At 58.7% G+C, this 18,068-nt stretch overlaps 2 protein-coding genes across 14 annotated transcripts in view; one reads left to right on the top strand and one right to left on the bottom strand.

Annotated features, from left to right (window-relative positions):
* PPIP5K1 (diphosphoinositol pentakisphosphate kinase 1) overlaps nt 1-8,265 on the bottom strand; it is a 47,133-nt gene extending 38,868 nt beyond the window's left edge. For 3 of the 13 annotated variants that reach the window (XM_064669437.1, XM_064669438.1, XM_064669444.1), the window contains exons 1-5: nt 7,258-7,324; nt 2,211-2,379; nt 1,753-1,927; nt 1,085-1,280; nt 902-992 (exon numbers count right to left, since the gene is read on the bottom strand). In XM_064669437.1, coding sequence (XP_064525507.1) covers nt 902-992; nt 1,085-1,280; nt 1,753-1,899 — 434 coding nt within the window. In that variant the 5' untranslated portion in view covers nt 1,900-1,927; nt 2,211-2,379; nt 7,258-7,324. Of the gene's footprint in view, nt 1-901; nt 993-1,084; nt 1,281-1,752; nt 1,928-2,210; nt 2,380-7,257; nt 7,326-8,139 lie in introns of those variants that run through there. The other 10 variants (XM_064669433.1, XM_064669441.1, XM_064669446.1 and 7 more) reach the window with 6 other exon arrangements.
* On the top strand, nt 7,580-17,267 carry CKMT1A (creatine kinase, mitochondrial 1A). Its single transcript, XM_064669449.1, has 9 exons — nt 7,580-8,277; nt 13,437-13,635; nt 13,997-14,092; nt 14,209-14,430; nt 14,955-15,040; nt 15,952-16,075; nt 16,215-16,349; nt 16,676-16,801; nt 17,017-17,267. The coding sequence occupies exons 1-9, from the start codon at nt 8,129-8,131 to the stop codon at nt 17,131-17,133; spliced, it is 1,254 nt and encodes a 417-aa protein (XP_064525519.1). The 5' UTR covers nt 7,580-8,128; the 3' UTR covers nt 17,134-17,267.
* Nucleotides 17,268-18,068: the final 801 nt, after the last annotated feature.

Below are 18,068 nucleotides of genomic sequence, written 5' to 3'. Positions count from 1 at the left end.
CTCAGTACATGTCAATGGGGAGACTTCATTCCCACTGATGACAAAGTCAAATGAATACAAAAAAGCCTCAAGACAAAGTACAAACACTTCTCAGCTCATGCTCTCTGGATGAGACCTACGGGCTATGGGGTTTGCCTCAGTCCTATTCTAGACGCCCCAGAGTAAATCTCTACCTGGCCTAAGCATGGGTGCTCAATTATTAGCATATGCTCAAAGCATAGCAGCACACCCAGTGCACACTACCTGCCCAGACCTGCCCTCCTGGAGAGCGCCCTGTCATGCCAAGCTGCCCAGTGCCTAAGCCAAGAAGAGGCAGCAGAGCCTTCTTTCATCCTGTGTCTTTCACTAGTTACAGCTTGGGGTGCCTGCCAGCAACCACGTAACCACCCCAAAGACAGGGCAGGAGGTTTGGGGTCTGTAGGAGCCCTACCCACACACAGCCAAAACAGCCTGGGTGTAGCAGCTGAAGTACGTGGCTGCTGGTGGCCTCTACCAACAGATGACTGAGAAGCCTCAAGTGTCTGACCAACACATCTTCCACACAATCTGACTTGGCCTTGCTCCTAATTTCTGACTCAGAGGCCCATCTTACCACTTGGCTCTTCTGCTCAAAAACTACCTTTTTTCTTTAGTTGTGGCAGCCTTGTTCTGTGAGAACTCTTCCACTTCCTACTTCCCATCCATTCCTTACAAGACATTTGCACCAGAAAATAAAATAGTTTTACCCTCAAAGCTATTCCCCTTCATGCTTTGGAGGAGCAACCCCAAAAAGCCACAGCTAAGATCTCCTTCCTCCCACCTCGCTCATTTGCTTGTGGCCAGGAAGATGAATTCTGCACAGTGTGCTGAGAAGAATCAGACAGAGGAAGAGGGAAGGGGCTTTAGTGGCTTGGATACCCACCTGTCCTGGATATAATACTGCATATCAAGGTCATTGATCAGAAATGGCTTGCACAGCTTGGCATAAGCAACCGCCTTATCCAGGGGGAATCCTGAAATACAGGGCGGGGACAGAGGGGAAGGCTGAGAGCAAGCTCCCTTGCCCACAATTCAAGCAGGCTAAGGCCTGCTACAGATGTGTTACCTTTGGAGTGGAAGGATATCAGACAGTCACAAGAGGGCCAGTTCTCCACCGGTTCGTTCAGAATAACATCTTCCCCCATGATCACCACTGTGATGTACTCAAACTTGCACAGACGCTCTAGAATCTGTGTCATGGGCTTTGACTTGGACTTTTTGGTCATGGCACAGATTCCCACCACAATCTGCCGTTCTGGTGGCTAAGGGAAGACAGAGATCAGTTTAGTAAAATTTAATATAACACTGAATAGTGGCCAAAAGCAGTTGGGAGCTGGAGATCATTCTCATATTCCTGGAGGTTACAGAAAAGAATAAATGTTTCTCTTCTGCAGAGACACCTTTGTCCTTTTCACAGGTCCCAGAGTTTTTCTCAAAAATTTTCCTGGTGAAACAGAAAGGTTTACAGGAGTGTCAGGGTTAAGTTTCTAGGACAAAGAAATCCACTACTGTCCCTGAATCAGACCTGCAAGCGAAAATGCTGATTTTCTGAGGCAGCACGACAACAGTAATGTGCCTTGTCAGAAATGCCACTACCACAGCTGTGCCTCACAGCCAGAGCTGTGTCCCCTGCAGTCCCAACTGCCTGCAGCTCAGCAGTAACCATGCACAACCTGGCTGAGACACAGGGATTCTGCACAAGTGCTCCAGCCCAGAACGCTGGGACCTCCTTACCGACTCCTCCTCTTCATCATCTTCAAAGAAATCGGTTTCGTCTGTCTTCATGTTTGATCCCAGAAATTCTGTCTCATCATCTCTGGAACCAACAACAAACCTGGGAGTGGAGTTCTCTCCCTCACTGGAGGTCGTCAGGGACGACATTGCAGCTTCGGTGGCCAACCATCCCGCTCTGGAATGACAGCGTGCAAAAGGGAGAGAGAAGTCAGATGCAGGGTGATCCTGGGACTGGCTGCGTGACGGATGCAGGTGATGGTGGGGAGGGCAGGGACTGATCTGGCATGAGGGAGCCCAGGGACGGTGCTGCCCAACACAAAAGGAGGGAGCAGGAGGAGACCCTCAGTGTGGGAGGGGATCCAGAATTCTGTATCATTTTAGATAGGCAGCTCCATTTTGCAATCAACCCCCTTGCACTGGAAGTGTCACCACCAGCACTGAAATCGTGTAACCCTTACAGTGATGCATGCTCCAGACGCTGCCTAAATCGTGGATAGGGACAAGGGACACTCTCACAGGCTCATATGCCCGAAGACATCAACTGGGACTCCAGAAGTCAGGATAAAGTTCAGGACAGTGACAGTGACTTTCCAATCGCCAATTTTCATCCTTTCAGCTCAAGAAGACCTACAGTAACAGAGAGATCAGTTTGAGAGGTGCAGGAGTTTGCAGGGAGGAGGGAAAAGGAAGAAGTGACAACTCTGTGGCAGAGAAAGAGGACACAGAGGAAGCATCAGCAACAGTCTGGATTGCAGGTCAGGGTGTCTGAGTTTGCAAGCTGGCTCTGATTCACTACATGGCCGAATCATAGAATCACAGAATATGCTGAGTTAGAAGAGACCGATCAGGATCATGGAGTCCAACTCCCAGCCCTGTGCAGGTCACCCCAACAATTCTACCATGTACTAAGAGCATTGTCCAGACACTCTTTGAGCTCTGTCAGCCTTAGGGCCATGACCTGGGGAGCCCGTTCCAGTCCATGACCACCCTTTGGGTTTAAAATCTTTTCCTGATATCCAACCTAAACCTCCCCTGACACAGCTCCAGCCGTTCCCTTGAGTCCTGTTACTAAGTCTTCATGAGAGTGAAGAGATCAGTACCCGCCCCTCAGCTGCCCCTCGGGAGGGTGTCAGACCCCAGCAAGGTCTGACCTCAGTCTCCTCCAGGCTGAACAAACCAAGTGCCCTCAGCACCTCCTCATAAGGCTTCCCCTCCAGACCCTTCCACATCCTTGTGGTCCTCCTTGGATGCTCTCCAATAGCTTAATGTTTTTTTTTTATATTGTGGTGTCCAAAACTGCCCCCAAAACTCAAAATGCTCCGCATCAGTGCAGAGCAGAGCAGGACAATCACCTCTTTTGACTGGCTGGCAAATACATGCTATGAGTTAGAAATGCCAGGAAAGGAGCATGTCCTGCACTGTCACCTACAGTAGCAGCACTGCCTGCCGCAGAAGGGACAGAGTCTGAACACACTGTTCCCCTGACCTGTACACGTCAAGGACACAGCTGTTCACCTCTGACCAGAGCTGCACCCACACAGGTGTGAAGTGGGTGCCTTTCACTGTGTTTTTCCCAACTATAAAGTGGCCAAAAGTATTCCTCCTGTGTAAGTGCAACCTTGAGGACAGGACATTGTGAACACCTCACGTTATTAAGTACTTCCTAAAAACAGACATGAGACACTCTCTGCAGCTGCTTCTCGTGTTCTCACATGATTTCCAGCATTCCCCAGACTAAGAGTTACTGTATTTCCTCCTCTTTTGTGATGCATTCCCTCACAGCCAGGATACTGCAGAAGACCAAACTGCCACATACAGCTGTCAGTTCCCAGTCCTCTGGCAGCAACAGGAGGCACACCCCAAGGCCATCAGCCTGCTACCAGCACAGCATCGGGGCAGGTGAGAATCCCCTCACCAGGAACAGGAGCAGAAGATTGTCTTAATCCATCTGAGCAGGGTGGGAACACGCAAAAGAAATAAACACACAGAACAATCCATCTGTATGTGAAATCCCCTTGGAAGTCAGGGCAGAATAATACAGACCTCCAGGCAGAAAGGCAGAGTGCTCCCAGAAAGGGCAGGAGATGTAACACGTAAGTGCTCAGAGAAAGTGCTGGAGCAGAAGTACATCAGACAAGGACCTGCAGTCGCACTACCAGGCGCTGGTTGGACACAAACCCATCAGATGTCACGTCAGATCCACTGGGGGAGCTGACGCCAACCCAACAGGAACCAGAGAGGGACACAACAAGCCTGGACTCTGTACCTACCACACCAAGGACGATCTCCTCCACCTAACTCCCAACTGATGCCCGTGCACCAGGCCCAGTGCTGCTGCTTCCACAAAAGCCTCAAGACACAGCACACACCTGGCACAGAAGTGACCCAACCAGATAGAGTTAGAGCTATAACTCACCATCAGTGCTCGCTGCTGATTGGAGCAACAGTGCTGGCAGACCAGGCTATAAAGACATTTACTGTGTCCTCCATATAGGCCTTCTATCTCCACAGGAGGACAAGAGTACGATTCCCAAAATGCTCAGGAACCATCTTCATCCCTATGCCCTGCTGCCTCAGCATGCCAGTGCAGAACGAGTCCTTAGCAAGTACACTATCAGCTTGATGGCTGATGATTTAATGAAGAGAAGCAAACCACGCAAGAGGAGGAGGGTTATTTTCTCCAATCCCTTACTCTCCCCTCCCTCCTGGAAAAAAACAGATCAAGCAGCAGGGAAACCTTTGCCCTAAGAACTAAGATAGCAACAACTTCTCTACACTCCTGCTCCTATTCCAGAAGAAAAGCCTCTTCTTCACTCTATAGCTGTGTCTCAAGGTCATGACACACCATACTCAAAGCAGGTAAAAACTCAGAGCCTCACTGAAGCTGACAGTTACTGATATCTGTGGCATTAACAGGGAAAGCCTCATGATCTCAGGTGTGGGTAGGGGGAGAGGGTTAACCAAAAACCTTTTTCAAGTTTTTCTTAAAAGAAGATACTTTACCTGACTAGATTTATACCAAGTGACTACACTCTTGATGAAACAGAACTTTTAGCTACAGGCATAACTACGGCATTGAAAACTCAGACTGCTGTTCTTAAACGGACACAGGCAAGTGGAGCTCTATTCTGTATCGAAGGACAGTAAGAGGAGGTTTGCCCACAACACCTGAGCCAGCTCTAGTGCTGAGCTGTCATGGGGTTCATGCACCAGGACGGTGGCAATTGCCCTTACACAACCCTTACAGGGTCTTGAGTGTCACCCAGCCCACACCTCATCACACCCAGAGCTACAAGAGGCACCAACTGCACAATGCTGATGCTTCATCATCATCCCTTTTGCTTGCTGAGCTAACTGCTCCTGAAGGCCACATATTCAGCCCAGTTCCCGAGAGTGTTATGGGCCTCACCTTTCATTTATCACAGCAAGAAAATTCAGTGTGAGTTAATGCTGCTGGTTGTGTTGTCCAAGGGAGACAAAAGCATTAACACAGCTCTGGCACATGCACACAAAAGGTAAAGGCGGTTCTGGCTTTGAGTCAGAATATTCAGGCTTGGTAGTCCTGCCACAGATACAGGAGGAAGTACACGCCAGCCGCTGCAGTTAATACTTTCTTGCTGCACTTCCAAGAAGGGCAGCTGTGATCTGCTGCATAATCATACCAAAGGTTATTGTAATCACCCAACAGCAATCAGAACCTGCTGACACACAACCCGAAATGGAGCCGTACACTTTGCCTCTGAGAGCCCTGGGACTGATTCAGCTCCCTAGACTGCCCTGTATTACCGATAAGAAATGAGATAGTAAATGGCTTTCCAGTTCCTGAGCAGATTATTCCGGTGCTGTTTAGATAAGGGTGTTCACAGAGTAAAGAGACTCTTTGTGCCCTGCTTCTGAGGTACCAGACATTTAAGAGAGAAGGTCTTATATTGACTTTGAATTCAGTGTGGCATTAACCACCAAAAGAGTGGGTTCGGATGTTGGAGTTTTGTTTCATTTTGTTTTTTAAACAAAATGTGCAGATGCAGGTGCAGTCTCTGCAGTGCCGGGCTGACAGATGGGAACATAGCTGGTCATATCACTGGTGGCAGTGGAAGAGGCAGCTCTGGAGCAGTACCCAGGCCTGGGTACCCCAGGGGGCACTGGGCAGGAGGCCCGAGGAATTCGGGGTATCTGAGCATGCAGACAGGTTGCAAGGATGATCCAGCTTAGAGACCCACAGCCTGGCCAAGCCACGTCAAGCACCTGCAGGATCACGACCTTTGAGAATACACATAGCTGGTATTTAAAAATACTAATACTGGCACTGTCTTGTAGAACTGCCTGAAACTATTGTGGGCCCTACAACCAGTCAACCAACCCAAAAAACCCAACCCTGAAAACTTAGGCCCCCGAGCAGTGAAGTATCTCTGCATGCATGACCAGTGACACACCTTTGCCCAAAGAGTTACTTCCATTGCCACAAGGGCTGTTTGCATTAAGGTTAATTCCATACTTACAAAAGGTGATAGCTGTGCTCTTATCATGGACACTTAATTGCTTCAGAAGAGGAAAACCACCTATACCAGGGCTAATAATTAAAGCTATTTGGATGTGCTGTATCACAGAAATCCCTCTGTTCTGATAACACAGGAGCTCAAGGTGTTCACAGCCGGGAAGCTGAAGTTAAGTTCAGCCTGTTCAAGCAGCATTTTCAGTAAGGGCGAACACAGCAAGAGCTGCAAACCCCGAGCGCAGAGCCTCGCACGGCTCATGCCCAGCTCCTCCTGGAGACCCCGGGCAGCCTCTGGGTTCACCCCGCACACCGAGCAGGGCTGTGCCTCGCCTACATTGTTCATAACGAGATATTTAATGAGATTCATGAATCTGTAAAGCGTGAAACTCCTCAGCACTGGAATCCTCCCACCACGGTCCCCGTCCGTGAGTGTTTATTGCCGCGGGGCCGCTGCCGCTCCGCCCCGCGCACACCGCGGGGGCCGCGCAGACCCGGCGCGGGCGGGACAGCGGGCCTGGGAAGCGGGGCCGGGGTCGGCCCGGGAGAGCGGTGCGGCCCCAAGCAGCCACGCACGCGGCGGGCGGAGGGCAGGCACCGGCACCGGCACCGACAGACCGAGCGGCGGCCCCGAGCGGCCGGGCCGAGCCCCGCCCGCCGCTGCGCCCGTGCCGGGCGGAGCTCCCGCGCCGCGGGGGGGGCCGCTGCTCCAGGCCCCGTAGACACGGGCGGGTGGCGGCAGCGGGCCGCGGGGGCGGCAGGGCGCCGGGCTGCGCTCGACGGGGTGCCGCTGCTGCCGCCCGCCCGGCGCTCTCTGACAGCCGCCAACAAACCGGGCCCAGCGGCGGCGCAGCCCGCCGCCCCACCCCTCCTTCAGTTCGCTTGCCTTCCCTCGCCGGCGCCGGCGCCGGCCCCGCCTGCCCCCGGCCCCCCGGCCGCCCCGGGGCCGCCCCGGCCCCCCCCGCCGGCAGCAGGGGGCGCCACGCCGGGAGCCGCCATTTCCCTCCGCTCACCTGCGGCCTCCGAGCGCACCCTGCGCTGAGGGCGCTGCGCCGACCAATCACCGCCTGCTGACGGCCGCAGGCAGCCAATCGGCGCGGAGGAGGCGGGCCGGCCGGGACGCGGGCGGACGCGGCGTGGCGGCCCCTGGCGGCGGCGGCGGGAGCTGCTGCGGTGCTGGGCGCGCCGCTCGCACGTGGGCGCGGGCCCCGTGCCGGGTCCGCGCTGTAACGGCAACCGCGCGGCTGCACCGGGCGGGACACGCGGCCGTACCGACTGTACCGGGCTGGGCGCGCGGCTCTACCGAGCAGCCGTTTCCCATGTGCCGGAGCGGCCCGGCGGTGCGCCAGCACCTCCCGTCCCGCGGGGTCTGCGGCGGCGAACGCGGTGCGCTCCCTGCCCCGCCGGTGCGGTCCCGCGGTGCGGCGGGCACAGAGCACTGTGTGAGGTCTGGTGACCTCCGAGAACCGGCCCCCGGCCCCGCGACCCATTGAGGGCCGCATCCCGTGGAGTAGCCGCGTCCGCCGCTCCCGGCTTCAGGTGCACGAACTTTCACCCGGCCGCCACCGACCGCCACAGAGCGCGGCGCGGGGCTCCGGGGTGTGGCTCTCGGTGAGAAGCAGGCCCGGCCCGACGCAGCCGCCCCTCCGGCGCTGTCCCGCGCGCGGTGCTGAAAGCGCCGGCGGCCCCGGTGGGGCGGGGCGGGGCGGGGCGGCCGAGCAGGTGGCGGTGCTGCCCGGCCCCCCCCGTGCCCAGCCGGCTCCCCGCCCCCCCGCGCGCCCCGCCGCCGCTCCCGTTCCCATTCGCATTCCCGTTCCTATTCCCCTCACGTCCGCCGCCCGCCCCGGCGCGCTCGCTCCGCCGCGCTCGCTCCGCCGCTCCGCCATGGCCAGCACCTTCGCCCGCGCTCTCTCCGCTCGCCGCACCACCGGCCTCCTGGCCATGGTGGGCGCCGGTTCCCTCGCCGCCGGCTTCCTGCTCGCCCGGGACTCGGTCAGCGCGGGCGACCGTCAGCGTCGGCGATACCCGCCCAGGTAATGTGCGCGGGCGGCGAGGGCGCACGGGCGGGGGGCGGCGGGCGGGGGACGGTCCCTGCGGCACCGGCACCGGGGAGGGCGCCGGGGCCGCCCCTCGGCTCCAGCCGGGGCGGCGAGTCCCGAAGCAGCTCATGGGGGCGGCGCGGCGGACGCTGCTCGTCCATGGCAGGGAGGACCGGGAGGCCCGTGAACCGAGTCCGCGCCGGCCCCGGGGCTCCGGGCGGCGAGGGAGACGGGGGGGCGGCGGCGGGGCTCGGCCGTGTTGGACGGAGCCGTCCCGCCTCGGGCTGACGGTCACCGGCGCCGCGGGCCCCGTCGTCCCCGCGCACAAGGGCACCGGCCCCACCACGCCCCGGGCACGGTCCCGCAGGGGCCGCGGGTCCCGGCTCCCCGGGGCCTGACTGTGGGAGCTGCAGTCGGGGCTGGGAGCCCCGGGGCTGCGGGCGGCCCTGGGTGGTCCCGAAACACCGGAACAAGCCGCTGCAGCCCGGGATACGCGGGAGAGGGAGGGGGGAAAGTGCCCGGCAGCAGGGCTGGGGGTCCCAGGGGACTTTCCCGGGATGCCAGGGAGGGCAGAGATGAGGGCTGTTGGAGAGACGGGCCAGCCTGGGGGGGACAGCTGGGACAGCCAGGGACAGCAGGGACGTACCCCAGGCTTGGTTCAAGAGAAGCCAGGAGAGACTTTGTCAGTGTCCTGGTAGGAACAGGATGGAGCAAAGGGTCCATTTTGTCCTCCTGGTGGCACACTCAAGAGCTCCGACTGTGGGAGCTGGTGTAGAAGCAGCCCCCAGGCACTGGCAGCAGCTCCTGGCCCGACCTCATCTGGCTGTTCCAGCCTTCCCACGCGCCTGCTTTTGGGACAGGGACTCCTCTATTGAAAGGAAAAGCTTTGCTGGCAGGTCCTTGCCCTTCCCTCTCTGGACCAGTTTTTAAAGGGAGAACTGGAGGGGCCTGCGTGTGCTGAGGAGGCCGCCCCAGCCTGTGAGCAGATTTTGGATGACAATGAGCCCTGAGATGTGCAATCGGGACTTCTGGGAGGCAGGCACAAATTCGAGCCGGGCCAGGCAGGCACATGTACGGCCACAGCCCGGCTTAGAGGTGCTTTTGAGGTAATTCTGGCTCTGCAAGAGCCCTGGTCCTATTTGCATGCCCAGTGCCTGATCCCTTAAGCCAGATAAGTGTCACAGCTGCAGCACAGTGCTAAGGTTCAAGCTTCAGACCAGAAGGTCTCACATCGCTCCCCTCCAAACTGCTCTTTGCCAGGAACTGCCACAGGGAGCCCGATGGGCCTGGGAGAGCCAGGTGCTCCGCATTCCCATGGTTCTGCTCACCATTGCTTGCCGTGGTGATAAGGAAGCGGGGCTGGGAGAGGCAGAGGCTGGTCCTGCCTGGTGCCTGTGCTGCCAGCTCCAAAGAGCATGGCCCTCCACTCTGAGCATGGAGGGCCAAGGCACCAGACAGGACTGGAGGCTGGAGCTGTCTGTGCCTCACAAGGGCTGGGCAGGGTAGGAACAGGGCCAGGGCTGGGAGGGAAGAGGGACATGGCAGCCACTGGCCAGTCCTTCCACCTCACACTGGCACCAGCTGCTTGGCCTAGCAGTTCCCAGAGTCAGGCCAGGAATATGAGGACTGGGTATTCCTCCACATCCCAAGGCCAGCAGAGACTCAGCACAGGGAAAGAGCAGGATAGGAAGGAGGCAGCACGTTTCTGCTCTGAACACCATCAGCTGCTGCCATCCCTGCACCAAACACCGACAGTGAGAGCAGTGTGTCGCGGCGCTGCATTGCAGGCTGGGAGCTCTGCGCGTGTGGAGTGCTGGCAGGGAGCTGGCACTGGGGCTCCGGTGTGCTGCTTTGGGCCATGGAAATCCGGGGATGGAAAGGGAGAGAGTTCAAAGAATGACAAAGGCTGGATGTTATGAATTATCCACCTCCCAAGGGGAGTGTGTTTTCCAGCTTTATGAGCAACTGCAGAGCCACAGACATCAGGTCAGGAGGGGATGAAATCAAGGTGGGAATATGGTTGAGAAGCTCTAAAATGAGCCTCCTCGGGGATCATGTTCAGCTGGGAATGGTTTTGTGACAGTGCTGACACTTGAAAAGAGCCTAGACAGAGCCTTAGGGATGAGCTGCAGCACCTCGCTCTGCAGGGATGAGCCAACTCGCTGGGGATTCTGCCTAGTCTTAGGTTAAAAAACGAGAGACATTGGCAGCAGCCCTAAGGGGTTTGAGTAACACTCCACAGCCCCCTGTCAGAGGCACTGCAGTATGAATGGCCATGCTGAGAGGGCACAGGCACTCTCCCCTTGAGGAAATATGGGCACTATGTGCCTGCTGCCAAGCAGGCAGGGCACCGTGTTTGGGCGGTCACGCTGGGGCTCCCTGCCAAAGCGTCTCCACACAAAGCCCAAGCCCCCTCCTCCCTGCGTAAACAAGCCTCATGCTCAGCTGCCTGCAGCAACCTGCCAGCTCCTGACTCTGTACCACCACACGGGGAATGCTGCTTGCCCCACGTGCCCCCACACCTCTCCAGGGGCCGCGTGCAGCGGGAGCTGCCTGGGCACCACGAGCCCGTGATGCCAGGAAGGGCACTGGAGGCTGCCAGATTAGCGATGAAGAGCCATGGCGAGATGCAGGTGGCTGTCGCTTCCAGAGAGGCTGCCCTGTCGGTGGACAGGCTAATAATCCCTGCTGGGTGCTGAGCAGGTCTGCCCCGGGCTGAGACACTTGCTCGCGCAAGGGCAAAGAGGGTGACTGCTGCGGGCGGCTGCACCCCGAGGTCACGGGCAGGACGGCAGAGCTGAGGTGAGGGCAGGACAGCGCAGGCAGCAGCGCTGAGTTGTGCTTCTGGCAGACATCCACACTTCCAGCCTCTGCAGCCAGGGACAAGCCCACCCTACCACAGAACTGTGGAATTGTGAAATCATGGAATTGAGGTTGGAAAAGACCTTCAAGATACCGCTTGGTGCTGTGGCACTGGTAACAAAATATGGTGCTGGAAGGGTAATAATTTTAAAACTAGCCTCGGGGACCAAAATCAAGGGGCCAAGGCAGCCTAAGTAAGGCCAAGTGCAGCATCACCTTCACGCTTGTGACAGAGGACTCTGGACACCCTGACCACACAGTGGGAAGGTGGTGCCACTGCCAGAGCCCTCCAGCCTGGACAAAGCCTGGGCTCAGTGACTGGCATCCTCTCCTGCTGCCTCTGTGGCACCGTGGTGAGCACAGCAACAGGTGCTCAGGATCTTAACCCTGGCATCATCCATCTGAGTTCGGGTGCTTTAGAAAGGCTGGGAAAAGGTTGCCCTGATTTACTGGCTGTGGTTCAGGGGAGGGTGCACTCTGACCAGGCACTCAGTCAGCACTGCAGCAGGCACAGCACCTGCAGGCAGAGCCTGGAGTCTCAGGGTTTGGATGCTAACCACCTCAGGGAATGTGTGGACGGCCATGGCAGACAGCATGCTTCAACCCACAGCAGTATCCTGCCTACTGGGAGTAAGCTGGCTTCCCTTGGCAACCTCTGCTGTTCCTGGGCAGACTCTGCTGTGTAGAAAGCAGATCAGGTGGTCCTGGCATGCCCGGCAGCATGACCCATGCTGGGGCAGTGGAGGAACCTCTCCAAGTGTCCCATTCTGATCAGCAAATGCTTTTTATGAGTGTGTCACCCTGGGGAGATGTGGGTTGGTGGCCAGCAGATGGTAGCAGGAGCAGTGGGGCAGACCAGGGCAGGCTGTGTCCCATCCACACCGCATCAGCCTCTGAGCTGGGGCATCTCACCAGGGCACAGGTCTGTGTGTGGGCTGGGAGCAGCCCTCAGCCCTGAGACAAGTTCTTGCCTGGAGCAAATGCCTCCCTGTGCTGGTCTTGGCTGGAGCTGCCAGTGCTTATCCACACAATACAGACAATGTGAGCCTTACCACCCTTTCTTTCTACATAGTACAGGAAGCCACAAGCAGTAGACAAGCCATGGGCAAAGGGCCAATGCACATTCCTTGGCCTGCAGGCGCAGGGGAGGAGGTGGTGGCAGCCACAAGGCTCTGCATTGCAGCATGGGGCCGGCGCTGGCAGCCAGACCTGGTGCCCAGTGTGAGCCCTCAGGAGTAGAAGCTGAGCGCAGGAGAGTGCCAGGACTTCCTGCTGGTGCTGGTGTCTGACAGCTGCTCCCACCAACCCAGACCTGCGCTAGCCCAGGCACCCTTTGTCCCACATAGATCCCCCTCAAGCTGTGTCATCCCCAGAGCAGGCCTCTCTCAGAAGGGGAGACAGGTGTCCCCAGGGATGCAGGACCCCCTCCAGCCACCAGCCAGATCTCCTGGGCTGATAAGGGCCAGTCCTGTCCCACTAAGGCAAGCAAAGGCACCAGGTCCCAGCAGGAAAGATTTGGCCAAGACAAGCACTGTCAGGGTCCTGCCCTGCCAATCCCCTCCATGAGCACAGAACAAGCACAAAGCCTGTCTAAAGTGGGAATGAGGTCAGGGGACGGCCTCCCACTAAGCTGATTAGAGGAAAGCGTCCCCCTAATACAATAAACTGCGCCGGGGCCGTGCAGTTCCCACCGGCTACAGATCGGGGTCAGCTGATCTCCTGCCCCGAAGCATCCGGGCGGGGGGGGGGGGGGGGCAGAGGGACAGGAGCCTCAGGGGTCAGGCACGCCAGAGCCCCACAGGCTACGAGCCCTGCCTCCCCCACCCATTGCACTAGCAGACAGGGAGCAGGCCCCCTCCATTTAGGCTGGTGTTGGGACAGCCTCAGGGAGGGCAAGGGGAGTGGGACCCCCACTCTGCTGCCCAGCTGCCCTGGCAGCTCAGCAGCACAGGGCTGGACTGATGTGGCCCCACTGCTCACCTGGAAGGTCCTCCTGCCTTTGGGGACCTTCTGCGTGGCTGATAAGGAGCCAATCCCTAAAGACCGGTCCAGATTTGCTCGTGGACTCTCGTCCTGGTTGAGTGCCAACCTTCAGCTCAGGCTGCTCCCTGCCCTTGCCCTGCAATGCCAGTAACTGCCTCCCTGCCCCTAGCTGCTGTGGACAAGCAGAGCAGTTTGACCCCTCTCTGAGCCTCCCCTGCTCACACCTGCCCCATGAGTCTCTGAGGGGCACTGGCACAAGTGCTGGAGTCCCCTGGCCCCAAAGGACTCATCTGTCTCTCCTCCCACAGTGCTGAGTACCCCGACCTCCGGAAGCACAACAACTGCATGGCCAGCAACCTGACACCAGCCATCTATGCCAGGCTCTGTGACAAGGCAACTCCAAATGGCTGGACCTTGGACCAGTGCATTCAGACTGGTGTTGACAACCCTGGCCACCCCTTCATCAAGACTGTGGGTATCGTAGCTGGCGATGAAGAGACCTATGAGGTGAGTGGCAGCCAGAGCCTTACCTGCAGCAGCCAGAGGAGTCCTGGTACCCACAGTACACCCAGCAGCCTGGGGCATTACTGCCCACCTCATCCTGCCCAGCCTGAACATCTGTAAAGGCCCCGGCTGGTCCTCACATATCCCCATGGGACAGAGGGCTCCTTTGGAGCAGCTGTTCCTGGAGCCCTGCAGCCTTCTGCCCCACTTGCTCCATGGATTGCTTGCACTGCAGGACATGTTGTTCTCCCAGCCATCCTCTGCAGCCCAGCCCATGCTGGCAGTGGGGCCATGCTGAGCCTATGGCAGGGGCTTTATGAAGCGCTGGGTCTGCAGCACTGTACATTGTCCCGCTTGCTTCCAGGTGTTTGCCGACCTGTTTGACCCCGTGATTCAGGAGCGGCACAACGGATACAACCCCCGCACCATGAAGCACACCACGGACCTGGATGCCACCAAGGTGTGTGAGCTGGACAGCCATGCTGCACACAGGGGTCCCTTCCTGGGCCTTGGGGACAGGGCCCTGCCAGCACCAGTGCCACACCATAAACGTCCTGTGGCTCCTATCTGTTCCAGATAAAGTTTGGCCAGTTTGATGAGCGCTACGTGCTCTCATCCCGGGTCCGGACGGGGCGCAGCATCCGTGGGCTGAGCCTGCCGCCAGCCTGCACCCGCGCCGAGCGGCGAGAGGTGGAGAAGGTGACTGTGGACGCACTGAATGGCCTCACTGGGGACCTGGCAGGCCGGTACTACCGTCTCAGCGAGATGACTGAGAAGGAGCAACAGCAGCTCATTGATGTGAGTTGGTACAGCTCCCAAACAGCCTCCCTGGGTGCATGCAGAGCAGGACCCCTTCCCCAGCATTGCTTCTCTGGGAGGTTTTATCTTCCTTTCCCAACCCCCCTGTCTTGTGGGACCAGGATCCCTGCCCTAGAGAGTCTGTCCGACAGCGCAGAGGGTGCTCACAGTGCTGCTCAGCCCTCCCAAGCCACCTGTCTGATCACAGCCCCAGCAGCTCACGGCCCCTTCTGACTCCTTCCCCATGTCTCTGCCCACGTCCAGAGAAAGGCGGGCTTGTGGCAGGCACATGGCTGGTGCCCCACTGGCCCCTGGCATAGGGTGGGCTGTGCACCAGCAGCCTTCTGCCTTTCAGGCCAGAAAGGCAGGGGCTCCTGCCCATGGGTGCCCTGCCTGGGAGAGCCACAGTGGATCACCTCAGTGGCAGGCTGGGACCAGTGAGACAGGGAGCACTGGGACCAATGAAGGTGCCCTGGCTCCAGCCATGCGACCCTGGTGAGCCCATGCACTCTGCCTCCCTCCAGGATCACTTCCTCTTTGACAAGCCGGTGTCCCCGCTCCTGACAGCAGCAGGAATGGCCCGGGACTGGCCCGACGCCCGAGGGATCTGGTGAGGATCTGTCCCAGCACTGAGCAGTCAGCAGAGCAGAGGGGGGGGATGCTACTGCTCCATCTGTCTGTCTCAGCCCTGCCACCCATGTTTCCCATGTTCACTGCACCGCAGACCCCCAGCACATGTGGCACCAGTACCCCTGGACCGTGCCCACCCTGGGCTCTGTGGTCTCACCTGTGTGCACCACAGTCAGCAGCCAACTGCTCCCTACACAAACCACAGCATTGTCCTGGGAAGGGGGACTGCAGAACCAGCCCCTGCTGTCAATCCTGCCCACTCTTACCATCCAACAGCACCTTGCACTCTAAGGCTGCTGTAATTGCTTCTGCTCCCTGGGCAATCCCCAGAGCTCCTCCTGGATCTCTGCACACTCTACGTGCCACCAAACCTGTCCTGCCACAGTCACATCTTACTGCTCCCTCCCAGCATCTCTGTGCAGCCATGCAACATCCCACGCTCCTGCAGAGCGACAGCCGGCACACGCATCCGCCCACGCCACCCTCTCTGGCATTGTGCCTTTATATGGAAAACATTTCTACAGCATGCATGGTCCCCAGCTCCAGCTGCCCCTAACACAGCCCCCAGTGTGCACTCTGTGCCTCACAGTCCTCTCCTGCTGCCTGCACGGTGCAGGAGCTGTGCTCCTGTCCCCAGCCCAAGGCGCTGGAGACAGCTCCCATCACTCACAGCGGCTCACGTGGATGGGCACTGGCCCATCTCCAGGAGCATCTGCTGGCTGCCCACCCTGCTGCCAGGCTGGGCTCTGGCAACGTGCTCCCAGCCACAGGCACAGGCAGCACACTGGAACCATAAGCAGCACTGGCACCATGGTGGCAGAAGGGGCACAGCTGGGTGGGCACAGGGCGTCTGCAAGCCACCAGCACAGCTGAATGCTGCCCTGTCCCTAGGCACAACCACCAGAAGACCTTCTTGATCTGGATCAATGAGGAGGACCACACACGTGTCATCTCCATGGAGAAGGGGGGCAATATGAAGCGTGTCTTTGAGCGGTTCTGCCGGGGCCTGAAGGAGGTGAGCGTCCAACAGCCAGTGCTGTGCTAGCCCCATGGTGCAGGCTGGCCCTCTGTGCTCAGCCTTGGCTGGACACCCCGTGGCCAGGGCTGGGCACCCTGTGGCCAGGGTTGAATGGCTGCTTGTATCTCTAACCCAGGTGGAGCGGCTAATCCAGGAGCGAGGCTGGGAGTTCATGTGGAACGAGCGGCTGGGTTACATCCTGACCTGCCCCTCCAACCTAGGCACGGGGCTGCGAGCGGGTGTCCACATCAAGCTACCACTGCTCAGCAAGGTATTACTATGGCCAGTTTTGTGGGGAGCCAGGCTAAGACTGTGGGGAGCTCAGCCACATGGGAGGTGCAGGACTGCATGGGACCTGGCCCTGGGCCTTGCTCAGGTTTCCTCAGGAGGCATAGGGTCCAGCCCATGCCTGCATCCCTGGCTGAAGGAAGAGGCTCAGATCCCAGGTGTCAGCCTGGGTCTGCTCAGGGCAGGGCTCTGTGTGGGGTCAGTGACCCACTAACAGGGTCCTGTGAGTGGCAGGGGGCTGCTCCAGGGAGCACTGACCCTGACTCCCTTGTTGGTCTTGCTGAGCACCGACACTTTCTCTGGGCACAGGATAGCCGCTTCCCTAAGATCCTGGAGAACCTCCGGCTACAGAAGCGTGGGACGGGCGGTGTGGACACTGCTGCCACAGGGGGCATCTTCGACATCTCCAACCTGGACCGGCTGGGGAAGTCAGAGGTGGGTGACAGGCAGAGCTGGGGAGGGAGGTTCTGGAGTATGTGTGCACGATGGGCCCATGGCACCCACGCAGTTCCAGGGCTGTATGCTGGGGCCAGCATGTGGGTGCTGGGGGCAGCAGTGCCTGCCCTGTGTGCAGCGGGGCTAGCCAGGTGCCTTGCTGGTGTGGCTCTGAAGACAGCCCCTGAATTATTCCATCTGTGCTCCTGGTGCAGGTGGAGCTGGTACAGCTGGTGATAGACGGTGTGAACTACCTGATCGACTGTGAGCGGCGGCTGGAGAAGGGGCAGGACATCCGCATCCCTTCGCCGCTGCCGCAGTTCCGGCACTGAGTGGGACTGTGGCAGCGCCAGCCCTGTGGGACCCCGGTCCCCCTGTAGCTTGTGCGATCTCTGTGCCCAGCATGTCGCTGCATCCTGTTACCCACAACACACCAGGTCAGATCCCATAAACATGCGCTGCTGTAGCCATGGCTCGGGCTCCTCCTTACTCCAGCACCCAGTACCCCACTGAGTCCAAGCACCCTGTCCCCTGCAGAGGCACCACTGGGGTATGGGTTTCCTGTGCCTGTCCTGAGCAGCCCTCCCCAGGATGTCCCTGAGCTACTGCTGCCATGGGGAAAGGGTCTGAGGGACCACTGGGGCTGCCCTGGCCTGCATGTGGGTAAGGAGTTGCGGCAGAGTGCCAGGAGCTGCTGGAATAGTCAAGGCTGCACATGAAAAGGTGCTCTGGGGCCATGTGTCACTGCAGGCAGCAGGGAGCTGAGCTCAACCTTTGTGACCATTATGAGTTTACTGCTGGGATGCTCACAGGAAGCAGTGGGGCAGGAAGAGGAAGGAGAGCCATGGTGAAGCCAGACAGGGCCTGATCCACTCCTGCCTGCAGAGAGAAAGCCTGGTCAGAGCTGAGCATGCCACTGGGGAAGGTGGCACGCATGTGAGCACAGCTGGGTGGGGGGGCTGCAGAGCCAGCCTGAGCAGGCTGGCCCCAGCCCAAGGCCCCTGCAGCACCCACCACAGGGTGCACAAGGGGGACACAGCAGCCCAGGGTGCAAACAGCACAGGGACACTGGGCAGCAAGAGTTCAAAATGTTTGGGCAGGGCATGGGAGGGCACTAGCATGAATGGGGACAGGGTTGGGGAGGGGAGTGCATGGTCTCACCTTGGTCCTCTGGCCTGGCAACTGCCACCAGTGGGGCAACCCACACGTTCTGCAGGCTGGGGGCATCACCTGGGATGCCTGGGGGATAGCAGAGGTGTCCCAGCTC

Source organism: Pseudopipra pipra, chromosome 12, assembly GCF_036250125.1.
Source record: "Pseudopipra pipra isolate bDixPip1 chromosome 12, bDixPip1.hap1, whole genome shotgun sequence".
Lineage (NCBI taxonomy): Eukaryota > Metazoa > Chordata > Aves > Passeriformes > Pipridae > Pseudopipra > Pseudopipra pipra.
This window is presented reverse-complemented; position numbering and strand designations above follow the sequence as displayed.

Coding starts and splice junctions, on each gene's coding strand:
- CKMT1A (XM_064669449.1), top strand. CDS start 8,129: ATGGCCAGCACCTTCGCCCGCGCTCTCTCCGCTCGCCGCACCACCGGC. Junction 13,636..13,996: donor GCGATGAAGAGACCTATGAG/GTGAGTGGCAGC, acceptor GCTTGCTTCCAG/GTGTTTGCCGACCTGTTTGA. Junction 16,350..16,675: donor AGCTACCACTGCTCAGCAAG/GTATTACTATGG, acceptor CTCTGGGCACAG/GATAGCCGCTTCCCTAAGAT.